This window comes from Doryrhamphus excisus, linkage group LG23 (genome assembly GCF_037039965.1).
Source record: "Doryrhamphus excisus strain RoL-2023G ecotype Guam linkage group LG23, RoL_Dexc_Guam_v1.1, whole genome shotgun sequence".
NCBI lineage: Eukaryota > Metazoa > Chordata > Actinopteri > Syngnathiformes > Syngnathidae > Doryrhamphus > Doryrhamphus excisus.
Window position 1 is genome coordinate 582,830 of NC_136379.1, and position 21,176 is coordinate 604,005.

The 21,176-nt window shown below is 39.3% G+C and overlaps 2 protein-coding genes across 3 annotated transcripts in view; both read left to right on the forward strand.

The window, feature by feature from the left end:
- The first annotated feature begins 1,145 nt into the window (after window positions 1-1,145).
- Window positions 1,146-4,891, forward strand: nkx3-2 (NK3 homeobox 2). The gene is made up of 2 exons (XM_058075752.2): window positions 1,146-1,733; window positions 4,008-4,891. The coding sequence occupies exons 1-2, from the start codon at window positions 1,391-1,393 to the stop codon at window positions 4,427-4,429; spliced, it is 765 nt and encodes a 254-aa protein (XP_057931735.2). The 5' UTR covers window positions 1,146-1,390; the 3' UTR covers window positions 4,430-4,891.
- Window positions 4,892-8,289: 3,398 nt separating this feature from the next.
- The window catches only part of rab28 (RAB28, member RAS oncogene family), a 39,243-nt gene continuing 26,356 nt past the window's right edge, over window positions 8,290-21,176 (forward strand). Inside the window, exons 1-3 of one of the 2 annotated variants that reach the window (XM_058075021.2) lie at window positions 8,290-8,685; window positions 13,379-13,475; window positions 18,157-18,245. In XM_058075021.2, the coding sequence (XP_057931004.2) occupies window positions 8,611-8,685; window positions 13,379-13,475; window positions 18,157-18,245 (261 nt within the window). In that variant the 5' untranslated portion in view covers window positions 8,290-8,610. The remainder of the gene's footprint in view (window positions 8,686-13,378; window positions 13,476-18,156; window positions 18,246-21,176) is intronic. The other variant, XM_058075022.2, reaches the window with a different exon arrangement.

Consider the following 21,176-nt stretch of genomic DNA (forward strand, 5'->3'; position numbering starts at 1 on the left):
AAACAATTTAGCTAACTGCTATTGATAGACAACAGGACACGGATACAATAATACAATAATCACACTGCAATACATCAAGCAGATAACTATTCTATACACTTTACAATATGTATTAATAATGAACCTAACAAGATAATTATTATTGTTCTTGCCATTTTACAGACTAAGATAATAATATGGCACGTGCCTTAAAGTCCCCACAAACTCCCTTTTATTGGAACAATGTGGCACCTTAACGTTTTTATTATCCTACAAATGAAATTAATTATTATGATGATGTACTGATGACAATTTGCTGTATATAAATATCTAGGCCTACGCTCCACAGAATTCTAAAACAACGTGTTTTCCATGCGTTAATATGTAGTCTTAAATGATCGATTAGGATTTCTATTGGCAAATGAGTAAGGATGTCATACACACCGCATAATATGCTACAAATTAAAATCCTAAAATTAAGTGCTTCATCTCATAAAGAAATAGTTATATAATAACAAACTAAGAAAACAGTTCCAAAAATTAAAAACAAAAATACAGATGATTATGAACACTTCAATTTTAAATTCAATCCCTTGTTTATTTAGTGGGTGGAAATGCAATTTTTTACATGTATTGTACTAATTAGCGTGATACATGTACACTATTAATATATGCACAGCACCAGTCCAAATTTTCTCTAATCCTATAGCATGTCCAAGTATTTTTCGAGTCAAATAAAACATTTGAGGAAAGAAAGATGGTAAAAAGTTGAATTTTCAACACCAAATTCAAACCCAAAACACACAATTTAAGCGAGTGGGTTGGTTGCTGCCTTCAAGTACTGGACTGAACATGGGAAATGTTGTTGCAAACGATGGTGGGGTAGGTTTAAACAAAATAAAAATCAAAAAACTTTGTAAATGAAGATGAAATATAGAATAGAATGGCTATAAATTATGTATATAATGTGAAAACAATAAGCGATGCCAAACTCACGTCGTTTCCGCGTTCGGTTTTGTCCTCTTATCGTGAAAGCCGTCTCCAGTCCGGAAGTGGCTTGCCGCTCCTCTCGCGACCAATAGGAGGCGGCGCTGGGAGGAGGCTGTCAATCACAGGTGAGGCAGGACTGATGGTGGATAGAAAAAAAGAGAAAAAGTTTGGTGAAAAGGAGCGTAGTTCGGAGTGCGACGTCGCTGTGGTTGATGGCACAGCTATGCGGAGGAACAGCATCTCTCATGCGGACGTAAAGGCGACTTCCCACGGCTTCTCTCCCGCGGGAATGCGAGCCAGAAAGCGGCACTCTGGAACTCCAAGTTCGGCCGTGAGGATGATCTGATGACCGTCGCTGCTTTATCGCTTTAAACTTTTTTTTTTAACTGCAAGATTACCTTTTTCTTAAAAACGTTCGAACATGGCCGTGCGAGGCAACTCCCTCATGCCCTTCTCCATCCAGGCCATCCTGGACAAGAAGGACAACGGCAGACCCTTGCAGGATTTGGACGTCTTCTCCAAGACGACGTGCTGGAACATATTCGGCGGGGACTCCCGAAGAGGAGGCGGTGCTGCGGACTCTCCTCCCGGGAAGAGCTACGACTCGGACTCCGGGCTCAGCGACGACAACGACGCCAAGGTTCCCCGGGGGGGACAGCCGGAGAAGGACGCCGAAACCGTGTCGGACGTCCCGGAGGAGACGGACCATGAATCCGCAGCTGTGGACCACACCAAGAGTGACTGTGAGACCAACAATGCTGCAGGTAAGAGCAAGAATACGCTTGTTTTTGCATAGTTGTGCACTTTGATGTACACATTAGCGCCATATTTATGCACTTTATGGCAAACTTTGATCCCTTATCTCCTCCATATTGTCAGCTCTAATGAAAACCATATTGAAAAATGACCTTACATAATATATAAGTCAATAAAATGATGTTTTTTTTCATCCAGTGCACTTTTAAATCAATTTTCTTAGATGTCTGAATGCACGTGCAATCTAGTATATGCATATTTAACATGAAAAAAAAACAGCATGCATTTTCTACCAATACACGATTACATTATATCTGATTTTAAATGAAAAAAAACTGCAGAAATCAAAATGTTTGCTTTTTTTTGTGTATTTTCAAGCATTTTAAAGCAACAACCCAACTTGGTGGTGTTTAAAATATATACAGCATATGAGGCATTAAATGATAATAAAATTAATGACAAACTACCCCAAACCTTGTTTATTTAAATATATATCACTTTTAATGCATCTTATTTAAGAATTCAATAGGGGTGAATGCATGCACTTTTTAAACTATACCGTATATAACCATATTATAAGCAAAAATTGGACAAAATGTAAATGTCTTTTTTTAACTATAAAAAACCTAACTTGGTGATCATTTCAACTATACATATAAAGCATGAATAAATAATTTATTCAATATCTTAAAGCTTGCATATGGCAATATATTTCTTAGAATGCAAAATATTCTTCTATGGGTGTTTAAAAAAACAAACTCTGATGTATGACTATATTATTGCCAACAAGCCAAAATATACAACAATTTAACAGAAAATGTGCAAAATCCAACTTGATGGCTAAAATGAGTGCTATATGGGGTATTAATAAGAAAAAAATACTAACACCAAAATCTTAAAATACATGTCAACATGTAAAATAAAGCATCAGTATACACACCTTAAATGTCTGATCAGCATTGTGGTACTATTGGATTATTTGTACTATTATATGTACCCTATTCTGATGTAATGATGTATATTTTTTTAATGTTTTGGTATAAGTTGTAGTCTGGATTCTGAGCTGGAAAAACAAATGCGAATGCCCGTGTCATCTTTCTGTTCGGATAGATAGTTAGGATAAAATATGGCAATAATACATACACACGATACACAAAAACACAATTCAAAGCAATTAAAAAATATGTACATAATGATATAAACTAAATAGTCTTCACTGTTTAATGGGCTGTCATATTTTATAGACTATCAACTTGTGATTTTTATTAGCGCTGGCCATATGTTTTTTTTTTTTCATCCATTTGTATTTTTTCATATTTTTTCTATTTGTATACATATTTTTTAAGCATCGAGGTACAAGTTTGGGTCTATTAAGGATGCTGAGTTGGAATAAAAGTGTAAGAAGTCATAATACATTCATGTCTGCTTTGATAAAACATCTTGGAAAAAACATTTTGAAACAGTTCCAAAAGTAATAATTAAAAATGATACATCCCTTGCAGTTCAACTTACTCTCTACGGAGAAATGTACCCATTTTTCCAGAGGTCAACATCCAAGATGGACCCAGACTTGACCCAAATAACAAAGAAAGATGAATAAATGTTAAGAATACAAATAAAATACATATTACCTTAACAGATCTTAACAGGCAAAGGTTTGGACCCACATCCTCATTCAAAAGAATTAGAAAGTGTATCAAAACCGACCGGTTTGCTGGTGTACCATTTTATGACTGTATTTTTTATACTTTTTTCTATTTTGGTTTTAGTTTGTGTGTGTTTTTGGATGCTGAGCTGGACAAAAAGTGAAACTTGCTCCATAAAGCGGCCAATAAATGGCTAACACCTGTTGGAAAAAACACTTTATAGAGCAACGTCCATGTTTGCTTTCCCTGAACATCCAAATAACACCCAAACCTATACCAAAATACTACATACATACGTACATATGCATCATCATACTTACATATGTATCATATATGTAGGTCACCACATCAATATATAGAGTATACTGCACCACAAAAAAGTTTTGGCATGCGCTTTCATTCAAAAGCATGGGAAAGTGGGTCCAAACCTTTGACTGGGATGCTACATTTTAATGTTTTGACCATTCATTTGTATTTGTAATATTTTCATATTCGTTTTTTAGTATTTTTGTTTTGGTTTGAGTCTGTCAAAAAATGTGAAACATACATTGACTAGCATGTATAGTATGTTTATGTAGAGTAATATTATTGTATATGTATTTATGGGATATGTTAATAAGGGACTACATGTTGCAGATTCGAGCACCCAGGACGACAAAAGTGCTGACCAGCCCAAGCAAAGGAAGAAGCGCTCCAGGGCGGCCTTTTCCCACGCCCAAGTCTTCGAGCTGGAGCGTCGTTTCAACCACCAACGGTACCTTTCCGGTCCCGAGCGGGCCGACCTGGCCGCCTCCCTGAAGCTGACAGAGACTCAGGTCAAGATCTGGTTCCAGAACCGGCGCTACAAGACCAAACGTCGGCAAATGGCGGCGGACCTGATGGCGTCCACGCCGGCGGCCAAGAAGGTGGCGGTGAAGGTGCTGGTGCGGGACGACCAGAGACAGTACAACCCGGGGGAGGTGCTGCGGCCCCCGCTGCTCTCCCTGCAGCCGTCCTACTACTACCCGTACGCCTACTGCCTCCCTGCCTGGACACTCTCATGTGCGGCCAATCAGTGAAGACACGGCCGACTGTATTTATTTTCATTTTCATTCCGACACTCCAAACCCATCAAGTGACTTTTTGACCAAACAAGTCAATTAAGGACCCCTGAGGCCTCTCATTGGACGCTTAATTGTGACCCCATCCAGTCTAATTACATCCTACCTCTGCAGTGATTGATTTTTGTCTTTATTGTTGCAGCCCCCCCCCCCCCCCTTCTCTCACTGTGTCGTGTAAAGGTAAGATATTTCAGCACTTTTTATTTGGGAGCATTTACATGAAAGCAAAAGAAGAAAACACACAATTGGTGGTGTTATTGGCAGCAAGGAATATGCCTCTTTCATTTACATGTAATGTGTGCTTTTTTTGGTGTGTGTGTGTTTTTTGGATGGGTAAAAGAATATTAAAACATATCAGGCATTATACTTTATTACATTGGGGTGCTACTTTGTTGTCAGGATTTAATTGGCATAATACAAAAGGACAAAAAATGAATTAAAAAGCATCTAAAAAGTGGAAAAAATCTGTCATTTCTGTGGGTGGAGTTTTATTTACAGGATTTAATTTAAAAATGAAAAAAATACAGCTGCACAAGCATGGATATGCACGACATAAAAATGCTTTAAATGAATAAAAAAAGTGAAATAATTATTAACAATATATATATATATAATTTAAATGACTAGAAAAAGTGAAATAATTATTTAAAAAATATATATACACTATTGAAGAAATAAGTGAAATGATTATTTAAAAAATAATATATATATATATTATTGAAGAAATAAGTGAGATATTAAAAAAATAATATACATATATTATTTTTTAAATAATTATTTCATGTTTTTATTCATTTAAATGATGATTTTATATACATACATTATTGAATAAATATGTGAAATAATTATTTAAAAAATAATATATATATTATTTTTTAAATAATTATTTCACTTTTTTATTCATTTAAATGATGATTATATATATATTATTTTTAAAATAATATTTCACTTGTTCTATTCATTTAAATGATGATATATATTATTTTTTAAGTAATTATTTCACTTTTTTATTCATTTAAATGATGATTATATATATATATTGTTTTTTTCTAATTATTTCACTTCTTTTTATTCATTTTCAGTGAATTCAATTCAAAATTTCAATATCATTTCAAATCAATATTTTTTTAATTGAAAGAAGTCCATCTTTAGGCTGTACAGGTACATCTCAATAAAACATTTCAATGTTTCAGCTCATCAAACAAATCTAAATATTAGCCAATGACAACACATCTCCACACAAAATGCAGTTTTTTAAATGTAACTTTTTATTATTAAGGGACAAAAAATCCAAACCTGCATGGTCCTATGTGAAACTATATATAACTATATATAACCCTATGTGATTGTTCCCTGAACCTAATGACTGGTTGGGCCTCCCTTAGCAGCAACAACTGCAATCAAGCATTTATGATAACTTGCAATGAGTCTCTTACAGCGCTGAGGAGGAATTTTGGTCCACTCATCTTTGCAGAATTGTTGTCATTCATCCACCTTGGATGGTTTTCATCATGAAGCGTCTTTTTAAGGTCCTACCACAGCATCTTAATAGGATTCAGGTCAGGACTTGGACTAGGCCACTCCAGAGTCTTCAGAGGTGGACTTGCTGGTGTGTTTCGGATCCTTGACCTGTTGCAGAACCTAAGTTGGTTTCGGCTTGAGGTCACCAACAGATGGTTGGACATTCAGAATTCATGGTTCCATTTATCACAGCAAGTCTTCCAGGTCCCGAAGAAGCAAAACAGCAACAGACCATCACACTACCACCACCTTATTTTACTGTTGGTATAATGTACAGTTGAGAGTATTTTATAGTATTTCCACAATGGTCTTGCGGATAATCAAGATATTTTCTACCAAAATTGAGACAAGCCTTATGTTCTCTTTGTTAAACGGTGGTTTTGGTCTTGGAACTCTGCCATGCAGGCTGTTTTTACCCAGCGTCTTATGGTGGAGTCATGAACACTGACCTTAACGAAGGCAAGTAAGGCTTGCGGTTTGTAGGATGTTGTTGTGGGGTCTTTAATGGCTCTCACTGTGGTTTGCTGGAGTCCCAACACTTTAGAACCTTTTCCATGCTGATCAAGCAACAGGGGGTGAATAACTTTTTCACACAGGGCCATGTAGGTTTGGATGTTTTCCCACTCTTAATAATAAAACTTTTCATTTAAAAGCTGTTTGTTCTTGGATTTGATAGCCTTAGCTGGTCCAATCAGACACATAGCAAAGGCAGCCTTTTTGTTCCATTTCCTTGCATTGGATCTAATTGCATGTATACCTAGTAAAGTGCCCGCTGAGTGTCTGTAGCTTGTTGTCATGTACCATTTAAAACCAAATTCCCCTATATTTACTGTCTTTCAACATGAAATACTAATAATCATTTAAAAGTGCCTGGTAAGGTATTAGGAAGCTGTCAATCATATGATACCCTCATAGCAGCGGTTGGTGCAGTTGTAGATTCCTCCTCAAGCATTAAACATGGCTGCATAGGAAATGATCCCATTTGCAGACAAAGAGTTACATGACATTAGTTTTGTCACCTACTTGCATTCATTCAAGCTGCCCAGCTTAATAATTATTATTCTCAAAAAAACAAAACATATTTAACGATAGGAATTTCAGTCATATTTTTACTATGTCCACATTAAGTAGCTAAACATAGTGATTGACGAGTGTATTCATTTTATGTATTTTATACAAAACCTGTCAAGTTTTCAAAGATGACAGCCTTTAAAAGTCCTGGAAACTCCTGGAAAAATGTGCATTTAATGTCATTTCAAGTCAACCGGGATAGGCTCCAGCATACCCTAATGAGGGAAAGCAGCATAGAAAATGGATGCATGGATAGTATTCACACTGTCATGATTCCGTGATGGCAAAGTCAAAAAAAGCTTTCTCTCTTTGAATGCAGTCGGATTGGTAAAAACAAAAACGGCACAAAATTGCATGTTGGGAATTTGCGCAACAGCACCAAACATGGGACATTGAAAGGTGGACGAAGATTATATTCTCTGATGAGGAACAATGTAACCTTGATGGTTCTGATGTCTTGCCAAAGAGATGCCTACTGATGTCCTGGACGCCATCAAGTTGTGCAGGGGCGTCAAAAGTCAGCTGGCTATGTGGAGATGTTAAAGTGGGCATCCCTTATGACTGAAGGCCCTCGTTCAACAGGACAACAACATACCCGCTTGATAAAGGACTTCTTCCGGAGGAATGACATCACTATGTTAGACCACTATGTGCGTTCTCCTGATCTAAATCTAAAATCCACAGTGAAGCCATCTTCACCACCTGGATCGACATTCCCACTCGCCTCCTGGAAACACTGGCATCAAGCATGTCCAAACCATTTTTGAGGGCATTAACAAGAATCCTGTGACTGACTGGCGACCATTCTAGGGAGTAACCCCACCCCTCGTAACCAAAAAGTCAGCTGGGGTAGGCTCCAGCTCACCTGTGAACCTAATGAGGACAAGCGCTATAAGAAATGGATGGATAGATTTTACATATGTGTCTTTTGTTGGGGTTACACAATAAGCTACATTTTGTTTGTGCATGTGTTTACTATTACATCACTTCCATGCTAGCTGTAGCTAATAGTGAGGCATTTGCAGTGACCTGAAAATCTCCATGAAAAATAAAGCATGTCAAAAACATTCAACAATATTAATTTGGTGTCTGTGATCAATTATAAAATATAAAAAAATGTGCTGCACCTCAGAAAACATCACCTTTACACCTTGATTTGTTGCATTTTGCTCATGTTTCCGGTTGTTGGCATGACAACGGGGCATGCGTCACACCGGATGCAACCATTCAGCTGACTGTGATCCGCTGGGGGTGCTTCCATACAGCTGTGACGATAAATGTATTTAAGGCGGCTCTAGTGCGTCTTTTAATATGTTATTATAGTTTGTTTATGACAGCAAATATTTTAAAAGTCGGTATTAGTGTTTGTTTGACGGACATAACCAGAGTGGCAGACTTGGTACAGTCAAAATGGCGCCCGTTTGTTACTCGACGCTGTGCTAATCCGTCTGTGGTTATTAGCCTGCTAGCTTCATTTTAATCCTCCGTATTTCGCGTGGAGTGAGAAGGTCTGAAGCAGACACTGGCCGAACACCGTCAGTGGCGTCATGTCGGACTCGGAGGAGGAGAGCCAGGACCGACAGCTTAAAATTGTTGTCATCGGCGACGGCGCTTGTGGAAAGGTAAAGGACTGGCACGCATATGCAAACTAGCTAGCTTCGAACATCCAAACGCAGCAATGATACACTTTAACGTTTAAAAGTACCCACATAGCATAAACATGACATTGTTATCTTTATTACGACATTCAAGTGTGCATTAAGCTTCATGTGGCGCTGTTCCTGAAGCTGCGGTGTATCTTCAGGTCACCATGGCGACAGGCGATGCTAAATAGCCATTAGCTAACAAGCACAATTGTGCTTTAGCCTCGAGAAGTGGCGATGCTGCTGTTTACTGACAGCAGTTAAACGCATCACGTTTTAGTTGTGTTGCTTGTTGTTGAGCTAATTAAAACAACTGATCCATATTGTGTTTATATAAAGATTGATTCACATTGAGCTAAATGTAATATATTTTACTAACGACTACTATTTTGCAGTCGTATAGTCGTGCACAGCAACTGAATATAAAAAAAATAGTTTATAAACTGCACAGGCAAATATTGAAACCAATCTATTTTTATTATTGTTGTGAGTGTTGCACGATTCTGCAAAATAGGTCAATTATGATTCTTTAGGATACAGTATGTACTGTATTCCACTTTCCTACATCACTATAACTTCCTTATCTGGTTATCATTACACCTTTCCTCAGCAGTACATCTCTGTGGTGGCGTAAGGAAAAGCCAAATAGAAAAAAAAATGTTTATTGTTTAGGTTCTTTCTGAGCTAAAGTCTTGTGTTATGTCCAAAACGAATGAAGCTGTATAAACCTGCCACCCAAAGAGAAAAACAAATGTTCTCATTCTGAATAAGTTTTTCTTGTTATTTTTCTTCTACGGTAAAGTGTAAAGTAAGGAGGTGATGTGGCATTGAGAACACACACACACACACAGCAGATATGCTACATTAATAACACACACACACACACACACACTGTTGCCAGGTGTCAGCTCATCGCTGACTTACCAGCTTGTGCGTTGGGGATAAAAAACACCCACCCTCCCCTCTCCCTACGCCCGGATTTTAAGTCAACCCCGCTGACTGACAACTTGAACGCCCCCCCACCAATCTGCCCCTTATTAATGTCAATTTGCCCCTGAAAATTGCAATGCAATCGGTTTATTTTGGAGGCCATTCTCCCGCGGTATTTTTGGCTTGGCCCATTCAGAAAATATAGCAAAGATGTGGGACGGCGAGATGTTTTTGTAAATATCTTACACACAAGTCTAGTTTTCCGCTTGATTACTCTGGTTTTTCCAAAATCTTTGCTTTTCTGCAGCAAGCTTTAATTGTAGTATGGCGTCATGTAGTATCTCATATAAGCGAGTATATGAGTATTTAGTGTGAGCACCATCATCACCATCATCTCCCACTGCTTTAATCCCACTGGGCATGGAATTGACAGTAGCTGCACAGGTTGTTATTACTGGAATCCTCTTCCAGCTATGGATGTTAGATTCCTTACACTCCTCCACTGTCCTTTCTTGTGCTTGAGGATACTTCACAGGTGCTACCTGACCACTCTATCACCTTCAATTGGCATTCCGGAGGTGTTTTTGGGATCTTTGTCATGTTGGAAAACTGCTTTCTGCTTCAGGATGTCATAGAGTACATGTTGGAATTCATGTTTTTTCTCAGTGGACCGCAGCTCCCTGGTGTGGGAAGCATTCATGCAGCTGCAGACCGTCACCCTGGTAAAGACGCAGTTATCTTGCCACTCTTGTGTATGGGTCAGTGTTCCTGAATGGTGCCCAAAAGTGCGAGCAGTAAGCAAAACCAACATTTGCAGCTTTGACTTAAAATAATCAAAGTTTATTGATGCAGACACAAATATAATATAGATACGTAGATAGATACACTTCCTTTATTGTCATTGCACAATAACACAGCAGTGAAATTGCCAATGAAATGTCGTTGCCTGGCCCCTGTATAATAATAAATAATAATAATAACATTCATTCATTTTCTATCGCTTATCCTCACGAGGGTCGCGGGGGGTGCTGGAGCCTATCCCAGCTGTCTTCTGACGAGAGGCGGGGTACTGATAGGATATATTGTAGCGACAATGCAAAACCACATTTGTAAGCTACTCTACATAAAATATGCGCTATTATCTCCTGATAGTGAAGAGAACATTGTATGAGTTGCATCATATGATTGTCTCGCTGTGTTTTCTTCCCTTCCCTCCCGAAGTTTCTTATTTCAAAAGAACTTCCCCCTTCTATTTCCCGGCATTGGTATCACTGGTGACCCTGTGCTGTTCTCTGGTGGAGTGTCAGGATTACACCATTCCTTGTTCCAATTGTACGCTAGGAGGAAAAAAAAATACAAAGGGACGGCCGCGTTAAAAGGGGAGAGCCAAGCTACCGGGAACGCCAAGACAAATGTCAGAAGTCCGAGCAGGCCAGCATGAGCATGTGGGATTCATTTTTGCTGTCCAAGCTTGTTATTCCCGTGTTGCCACTGATTGTTTGGGCTACCTAAATGAGCCCATTTCTCCTTGTTGCCGTCACCCTTGAGGCCGCAACGAGCTGAGATTGAGAATGTCTGGAGGTCAGTGAACTTCCAGGAAGATGAATTGGAGAAAATGACCACATTTTTACATGCAAACATGTAAAACCTGTATAAATATTAGCATTTATTGTCGTCTTGTCTGCAGTTTGTGCTTTCATTGTTACCGTCTTCATTGTATGTTTATTATTAGATTTTTTAGTCCATATTAGAAACACCTTGAAAATATATTTCGCTCCTCGCCACACGGGTCCTCAGGTGTTGCGGCGCTGACGTTGAGGCCAGCTAATAGACATTCAATGCTTCCTGTTTTCCCACCGCCGCACATCCATCAAAATGAATTAAAGTTGGCGCGTCAACGCCGAGCCGTCTCTCTCGTCCCCCCGTGGACGCGCTATTTTCTTCCTTCTCTCAACGGTGACAGTGATGGAGGTTTCCTAATTTGTGGCAATTATTTGGTCTGGAGACATGACACGTGCGTGCATATCCACACCTGTTTTTGTCATTCGCCCTTCCATCCGTCCCCTTCAAAGGTTGACTTTATTTTAAGTCTGTCAAATGAATTTGTAATAATAAAGTGGATGCCACATTGCGGCTTTCTTATTGATGCATAGTAGATACACTGCGAAAGATGACTTGATATGATAAATGACACATAAATGGTGGTTTTTAAGGAAAATATTAGGGAATGAAATATCCTAAAAAGGTTGGTAAATGGAGCGTGACGCTGACATCACTTTTTAGTGAAAAGCACTATAGATTGTAGATTGTTTTTACTATGAAGGAAATACTACATTACAGTGGTCCCTTTCTACGTTGCACTTTTTCAAAAATGAATGAATGAATGAATGAGCGCTCTTTCATGGTTGATTATGGCCTCCATCCATCCATTTTCTATGCCGCTTATCCTCACGAGGGTCGCACGTATGCTGGAGGCTATCCCAGCTGACTTTGGGCGAGAGGCGGGCTAGACCCTGGACTGGTGGCCAGCCAATCACAGTGACTATGGTCTATTATTAGTAAAAAAAAAAAAGCATATTTAAGCAATTGTGACTTATTCTTGGCATAAATAAAGAAATTACAAGCATAAAAATGTTCTAAAGTAACAAAAATAAAAATGTAGTTTAAGGCAATACAAAACATTGATGAAGTACTGTACACTGGCCACTAGGTGTCAGTAGTAAGACTCACCAAAGTTGATCACCCACTACATGCTTTTATTATTTTATAATTATTCATCCCATAACAGGCACTATATAATAACATAATAATATCCATCCATCAGTTTTCCTCCACTGCCCACGTTTAGGGGACAGCTGTTTCAGTGGACCTCCAGGTGTGAGACATAATCCTCCATAATCTGGTTCTTTAATAATATAATAATAATAATAATAATAATAACACGGGCTACTCTTGTGGCCGTACTTATTCCAGCCAAAACTGAACTCTGAATCCCCAACATCATTTCCATAAACACGAATCTTATTTATGCCTTAAATGGCTTATTGTTTTTGATTGCACTTATTTTACCCAATAAAGTAGCTATAAAGGTGATTATAGGGGTGTTATGTCATGTCTAGAGAGCTCTAATAAAAGGTGTATAACATCAACAGTTATCCGCTACACAACAGATTAAAAAAACATACTTGTATAGTATAGTATATATGCTGATATACTGAATAGGCTAAATTAACATAACAAGCCAGAGAGTCCAAGTTCACCGAGCTCTCGATCTCATTCCACATCACGGAATCCATGGTGATAGGTAATGTGCCAGGTGCTTCGCAACAGTGGAACTTTGAAAATGAAAACACAGTTTATTTCATGGCATTGGTTGACTTCCAAGTCGTTCTCATTTCCAAACAATTTCCATAAAAAATAATGCGGTGATCCATTTTCTAAATCTTATTATGCGATTACCTCCATGTTGGCATTGCCGTTTGTTTGTTATTGTACTGGATTATACAAAAACAACTTATTTTGTTTTGCCAATACTTTTCAGAGGGCTTGGACACACGTTAAAGAACAACTTATTATGCACGCATGAATAAAAATCCGTCTTTCATGGCATTGCAGACAGCTTCTTTTTTCTTTTCTTTTCCTTTTTTTTTTTTTTAAAAGAACTTAACGTCTTCCAGTGACATGTCGGTGCTCCCTGCTGACTCCCTGCGGTGTCTCTCCCCTTTTGCCCCTGTTGTTCCAGACGTCACTCGCCACCAGGTTTGCTCAGGAGGCCTTTGGGAAGCAGTACAAACAAACCATCGGCCTGGATTTCTTCCTGAAGAGAATAAGCCTTCCAGGTGAGACACCTAACAATAATCATCTGGGAGTGCTGGCTCCCTTTCTCTCCATCTCCTGGGACCATGCAGGCACACGTGTTGTAAAAAAACTTTGGAGGACTTCACACTTGGTATTTCATTTGTGTGCTTAGACAAGATTTGGGCTATTTTGTCGGTGCTTGAAAAATACGCCTCCACAGTGGTGCACAACTGCAAATCCAGTAAGCATCAAATGATTTACTCTGTGCTTGTCTTTTGCTTTTTCTTTCTTTCTTACTTTAGCTTCATCAAGGAAGAAGAATATATTAAGGAAGTTCAGTGAAATAAGCAACAGACCCATTCTTTATCGTAGTCACTTGCTATCAAAGTCAAGAAAGACTGTTGTGTTGTTTTTCCAGTGATTAACTTCTTTTTACACTTGTATGAGAAAGAATGACATGGCTCAGCGTCTAAATGCACCTTCGTCGTTGAAGTTATGACCGATTGTTTCAGTTCTAAGTGTTGCCAGGTACTAATAAAATGGCACCAGGGCCACTAGTGTCTGTTGGGCGTCTTCAAAAGTAAGTAGTTATACTTTATTTTTGTTTTATTTCAGATAAAATAGTGCTTTACCTTATGTTCACATTTGTAAGACTTGTAGCAAAATTTGACTTATTTAATCAAGGTTTTTTGATGGGGAAAGTTTGACCCTGGAACGGATTAATTGTATTCATTTGTCTTTTATTTCCTATTTCCCAAATCCAAACAAAATGTACTTCTACAAGGGCTTGACCTTAGAGGTTCCACTGTCCTTCATATTTATATTTCTTCTAATTATTTGGCGGCCTGCGTATTTTCTTGTCCTAGCGTTTCTCGCCAGAGGTTGGGGTTTAATTCTTCCCATCAAGCGTTCGTAGCTGAATGTGTCTTTTCTGGTGGCGCCTCATTGTAGAGCGTCTGCCACTTCTCAGCCTTATTCACTGTGAAAGCTCCTCTCTCCTGAGCAAACAGTCCACAAGGCCGGCGGACGGCTCTCACGTCCACGCCGGGCCCACGGGCCAGCCCCGCTCATGATCCTGTGGGCACGGCTTCACGAGTAAATACGTGAACAAGTTTTCTGTTCCGATGGTGAATCCCCCTCAAAAGTTGAACTGATCTTTGTCCCGAGCCACATAAAACATGAATGTTCCACTGGTTTATGTGGAAGCTTGCAGGAATACAGCCACGCTCTGTAGGCACATTAGATCTTTAAAATTAAATGTTTATTCACTCATGCTATATTTAGACATTTAAAAATTGCCCACCGCTATGTGAAGTAGATTTTTTCAGCGAATAAAATGGCACTTCTTCCCTCTCTGCCAATGCCGGGGTCGCCTGCAAAGTGTCTATTCTTTCATTCCTAATAAAACAACATGAAGCAAAACATAAAGCTAAAGTTGTACTAAAGTAGAGGTTATGCTGATTTGCTATTTGGACTAAGGGTTGTGTTTTGATTGTGTGTCAATTTGGGCTTATGAGACTTAGGAGAACTAAACCCCCAAATATGTTGCGGTGGAGCTCGAAAGAAAAGAGGCAGCCGTAAGCAGAAGCTGGGCTCAGCTGGACTTAATATGAACTCCGACTTAATCCGGCGATTGCCTTGTTGTGCGCTCTTATTGCACCTCAGAGGGTAGCGCACATCTATCTGCATCAATGGAGCGGCAACAACACAGGCTCAACACTTGACTTGCTAAAGGGCCCATTTTCTGGGGAATTGGGTGTTGATGAGCTGATGAAGAGGAGGGTGGCTCGGCAAACTGGGTGGTCTTGAACTTCGTTAGGTTTTTCACCTAGGCTTTCGTCGGAGTGCTGTGTCCGGGTCTCTGTGGAGCAGTAACCATATTTTAGAGCTGTGTGTGTGTTTGGTGGGGGGGGGTCGGCCTCTCTCACCATGAAGGCCATCTTGTCAAATTGAATGTACATTTTCCAAGGCAAGTCGAGGTGAGACGAGGCTGACTGGCGAGGAGTTTTTAGACCAATACCAGCCAACACCATGTGACAAACGTGGAAGTTTAGAGCTGGAGTTAGCAAAAAAATAGCAATAACGGAACACAGCATGATAGTAGCACTCGTGCATATAACGTTTTCAGGCTAAAATCAAGGTTAACATGAACTAAAATAATGTAAAAGTACTCAACCCATGAAGACAACAGAGACAGGCAGTTTCAGAGTGATACAAACTAAAATAAAGTAAAAATATTCAACTACTGTAAACATTTCAGATAGGTCATTGTAGAGCAAATCCCTCACCTAAATGACACCTAAATCCCTGTTTATGTTGTTTTTCAACAACATAAACTAAAATGAAGTAAAATTACTCCAAATAAGTGAATAAAAGATTAACATTAAGAAAGGTACAATGAAATAGTATGATCTGACAAACAAACCTTTTAAAAATGTAACACCAACAGAAATTTGTCGTCACACAAATTGACAGTAAACTTTATATATTTTTTGAGACCATCACCTTTGAAGACAACAGAGACAGGCGGTTGCTGAGTAATGCCATCATTGTTTTTTCATGATGGCTATTAACAGCATGAACTAAAATAAAGTAAAAATATTCAACCACTCTAAACACCTCAGATAGATGATTGTAGAGCCAACCCCTCATCTAAATGACAAGTCCCTGATTAATTTCTTTCTTTCAACAACATAAACTAAAAGTAAAATTACTCAAAAATAAGTGAATACAAGATGAGATTTTAATATTAAGAAAAGCACAATGAAGACAATTTGAATTTGAAGACAACAGAGACAGGTGGTTGCTGAGTGATACCATTATTGTTTTTTCATGATGGTTATTAACAGCATGAACTAAAATAAAGTAAAAATATTCACGCATAGGTGTTTTATAGTGATAATACGTGATTGTAGAGCCCTCATCTAAATGACAAATCCCTGATTCATTTCTTTCTTTCAACAACATAAACTAAGATAAAGTAAAATGACTCAAAACAAGTGAATAAAAGATGAGATTTTAATATTAAAAAGTACAATGAAATAGTATGATCTGATAAACAAACCTTTTTAAAATGCATTTTAAAATGTTTGTCGTCACACAAATTGACGTTAAACTTGATATATTTTTTGAGACCGTCACCTATAATAATATTTCCTTTAATGTGTCTTCTTTCACTGTGTAAAATTGCCATACTAAAGCTGGCTTTTCAACTGTATGAAGAGCAGCATTCCTTTTGTGATGGCTTTGTGTGAACACACACCATTTTGCTCTGTTCCGTTTATATTTACTATATATATTTATTTACTACAGACCAAACGTCTCTCAGTGAGTGTAGGAAAGTGGGTCGAGTGGATTTGTTTGAGGTGGACAAATTTTGTTGCCTTTTATGTTGTTCTGACTTTCGAATAAATTCAGCATATAGACTTGTTTGTGCTGATCGGCTGAACTTGCTTATTATTAATATTCCCACCCGGACAATGGAGGAAGGACCCTTTGCGGCAGGCTTTATTGCAGCGCTGTGGCGTCTTTGTGGGCTTTCGGGGTGGCGTTTCAGGTGGTTGGTGGGGTTTGGTGTGTTGAAGGTCGATGTATTATCAAGTGTTTGCAGAGGATTTGGTGTGACGAGCGTGTGAGGTGTCTGTTTGTTTACACAATCTTTCCTCTTTACAGTATATAGGAGAAAAGGAGCGCTGGATTTGCTTAGCCTAACTCGCCTGTAGGCAAGTTTTTAAAAATAATTGTATCGAAGCTGTTTTATAATGTCATCGGATTTATCAGTATGGTGTTGTGATTCCTCATAGATCTGATAATTATTAGTGCCATATTTATAATAAAAAGTACTCAAGCTTTCAAGACACTTGGCCGCAGAGTGACGCTGTTTTTGATTGCCATTTTGCAAGTTGCTTACATAAAGCGGACTAGATGATGTGCGTATTTGTTTGACCTTCTTGGAGGTTTAGCTGTGGGCCTGGAAGGTTCCCCTCCCAAGGCACAAGCAGAGAAAATGCCAGTGGCGTTGAGTCAGTGTGAACCTTTGGAACACAAATAAAGCGAGTGTCCGAGCGTGGTTTGGATGGGCGGGAATGGCGCTCGCTGCCGCCAAAGAGCAGTTATTCATCGCGTTCCTCAATGTAGCTTTACATTGACACTGTATAGTCTAGATGTACTGACTGTGAACCTCAACGTTTCCTTTCCTCGCGCTCAAAATAAGAGGGGGGGGTGTCGTCCAGCCGTGTCCACAGCAGCTACACCCGGACTCAGCACGGAGGCCGCGCAGCACCAGTATAAACTCTTCGCTGTCTGGTCCTCCCGCCTTCTTTGACCACCCCTTTGATTTTCCAGAGGAAGAAAATATTTATTTGGATTTGGGGGGTTTTGTGCCCATCTTTCTCTCTCTCATTCAGGCTGTCTCTCACTTTCCACTGACACCAGGACAAGAGTCCTCCTATTTTCTGTTTAATTATTGCCATTTTCCTTAACAGCTCATAATTCTCCTCACTTTCCTGACTTGGCAGCAAGCACATTATGACACACATGGCACAATGCAAACACCTTTTTACTAAGAATTCTGGGAAGTGTCGGCATGAGTCAACAGTGTGGACGTTTAGCCCCGTACAGCTATTTTTAGCTTTAAGAACCAACAAAAACCTCAGAATATCAGAAATTGTATTCAAATTTGTAACAAAGGATTTGTTTTTTTCACCTCAACTTGTCTTGTAGGTAATCTGAATGTGGCCCTCCAGGTGTGGGACATCGGAGGACAAACGTTAGGAGGGAAAATGCTGGATAAATACGTGTACGGAGCTCACGTAAGTCACCTTGACATACCCCACTAACCCACTCCAGGGTTTACATATGTATCTATATACGTAGCATTACACAATTATTGAATTTTGATATGGCTGGGTACTAAACGTGTTCCAATATATGTAGAAACAACACATAGAACATATTTTTCCAATACATGATTATTTAGGGGTGTCACCATACATCTATTTTTGTGGAATAAAGTGGTGAACAGTTCAATGGTCGCCATGGAGATTTGAGGTCAGCAAATACTGCAGCTCAAGAACTCTCGAGGGGGGGCGCTCGTCACCACGGTGGAACAGTAATAGGAAGCACAGGAAGGATTAGTTTAGAGGTACGTCGGTGAGTTCGCTCGGGCTTATTATTATAGTCTGGTCAGACCTCCCCCCGACTCCCTCCGGCTTGAGCCGCACGATAATAAACTCAAGCGATCGACTGACATCTGAACTGATGCTGAATGTAGCAGGCCGGTAGAAGCTCACAATTTGTGTCAAAAATGATGAGGCCGCGTGGGATTCTGCCACATCTGCGATGCATTCTACTCTGTCGCAATTCTCAGATAATATTCTTGTTTCGGGATTATTATTATTATATTCAAAATTAATCAAAATAATATTTTTGTAGTTAGAGCACCTGTTTGTTTCATATTTTTCTTTGTTTACAACACATTGCTCAACGATAATTTGATCTACTACTAACTAATTAGCCTCCAATGTATTTACTCTAAACTTAAGAAAGGCTTTCAGACAGAAGAAGAAGGAGGACATTGTAAGAGGCCAGAAAACTTACCACTTCCACATGGAAGAGGAGGAGAACTTCTTTGTCATGTTGCATTGTGAATGTAATGTAATGTAATATCATGTCTCATCAATAGCCACGTTTACATGAGGAGATTTTCCTCTTTCCGAATGATGTACCAGAAAACAGTGTATACATGGAAAGGAATATTCTACTAATTTTTTACTAATAATAGTCCATAATCAACCACAAAACAATGACAATGACAATGCACAGATTTGCATCCTAGATCAAACTGAACCAAATTGTGTTTGTTGGTACCACGGGTAAATAAGCCACGGTCTGTTTGGAAACAACAGCGTCCTCAGGCAGCAGTCAAGTGCGTTGTGTCACCTGCAGAAGACGCAATGCACTACTTTTAAGACCACGTCTCCGTGTGAGTGGCATTAAAGGTCCGCTAAAATTGACTCAAGCTTGAGGTGTATTTAAAATACACCAATATATAGTACGAGGAGGGGCTGCACGGCGGTTGAGCGGTTAGAGCGCAGACCTCACAGCTAGGAGACCTGGGTTCAACTCTGTGTGGAGTTTGCATGTTCTCCCCGTGCATGCGTGGGTTTTCTCCGGGTACTCCGGTTTCCTCCCACATTCCAAAAACATGCTAGGTTAATTAGCCACTCCAAATTGTCCATAGGTATGAATGTGAGTGTGAATGGTTGTTTGTCTATATGTGCCCTGGGATTGGCTGGCCACCAGTCCAGGGTGTACCCCGCCTCTTGCCCGAAGACAGCTGGGATAGGCTCCAGCACCCCTGTGACCCTTGTGAGGAAAAGCAGTAGAAAATGAATGAATGAATAGTACGAGGAGGACCTTTAACCCTCCTCTTGTGTTAAGGTCGGCACCGACCCGTTTTACATTTTAATGCATAAAAAAAAATCACATAACATTTGTTTATTGCATCAAGGCTTTTTTACTTTGTCGGGAAACTCTATTTCAACAAAATAAAAACAAAAAAAAAAATTTGTACTACATTTTAAAATGGTCTGGTTGAAATGATGACCACTGTATTGTTAGGGTCGGTTTGGACCCGGTTATAATAATATGACTATAAAGCAATATTTTGAGCCCCAACTGAAGTCATAAGTGTACAATTAGCCAACACGATGACAACCAGCTCCTCTTCTCATCATGGAAGCTTCAGGGGATTCTCATTTTCTTCACCGCTTTTCCAGTATACCAGCAGAAAAACAAGGTCCAGACATGTGAGGGGAATTCACTCATTTGATTGGCTGATTTCACATTTATAATTTGGATCATGGAAAGAATCCCAAGTAGTACAGTGAACCAAGATCTGGACCAAAGTTTTGGTGACAATGATGAAGAGGACAGACCAGCATAGCCATTTAGATAAGCAGGAGGACAACCAACGTGGAGTATGATCCAGAAGACACAGATGATGCGAATCAGATGAAGAGGTTGCTGGTGGTGAAGCTGTTGTATATCCCTCAGTAATAGCCAGGTAACAAAGAACCTTCAATTTATGAATATGATTCTTTGGAGGTTCATTTGACCATTTTTGGAAATAGAAATGGAGGGGTATAGTGACAAAAAAAGACCAAAAGTATTAAAAGCAACATTTTCATGGATGAGGAAGCCTAAGAAGGTAACCAAGAAATAAGAACCAAATTATTGTTTTTAGTGTATTTTATAGCTGATTTAATACACGGGTCAAAACCCACCCTTTAACATAAGAGATGATACAATGTTAACCTCAACTGCAGCACTTTCTCTCCTAAGCTCCACCGGTTATGTCTCACCACCTCATCACAAGTTGCTCCGCAGGTTTTAATGCCGGGCACTACGTGGAACTTTTGCACCTATTGTTCCGCCCCGTGCATCCTGTAATCAATCATGTACTGTTTGGAAGGTACGGACGGCTACGACTCGAGGCCGGAGCTGTCGGCACCAACCACGCCAGTTGCGCCAGTGCGTGTCTGTAGAACAAAAAGCAACAAATGCACCTTTCAGTCATACTGCACGGTGCAGTCTTAGCAGAAACATTCACCCTGCTGGCCCAGACATGGACTGATGAGGAGATAACGTAACCTCCATTTCACACCCATTACTAACCTAGCTGTCCCCAATTCATATGATTCATGATATTCAGACTTATCACATCCTACAGTATGAATTGG

Bases quoted from the DNA above. Each gene is read 5' to 3' on its own strand.
- nkx3-2 (XM_058075752.2), top strand. From the start codon at position 1,391: ATGGCCGTGCGAGGCAACTCCCTCATGCCCTTCTCCATCCAGGCCATC. The intron at 1,734-4,007 runs GTAAGAGCAAGA...TACATGTTGCAG, and splicing joins TGAGACCAACAATGCTGCAG to ATTCGAGCACCCAGGACGAC.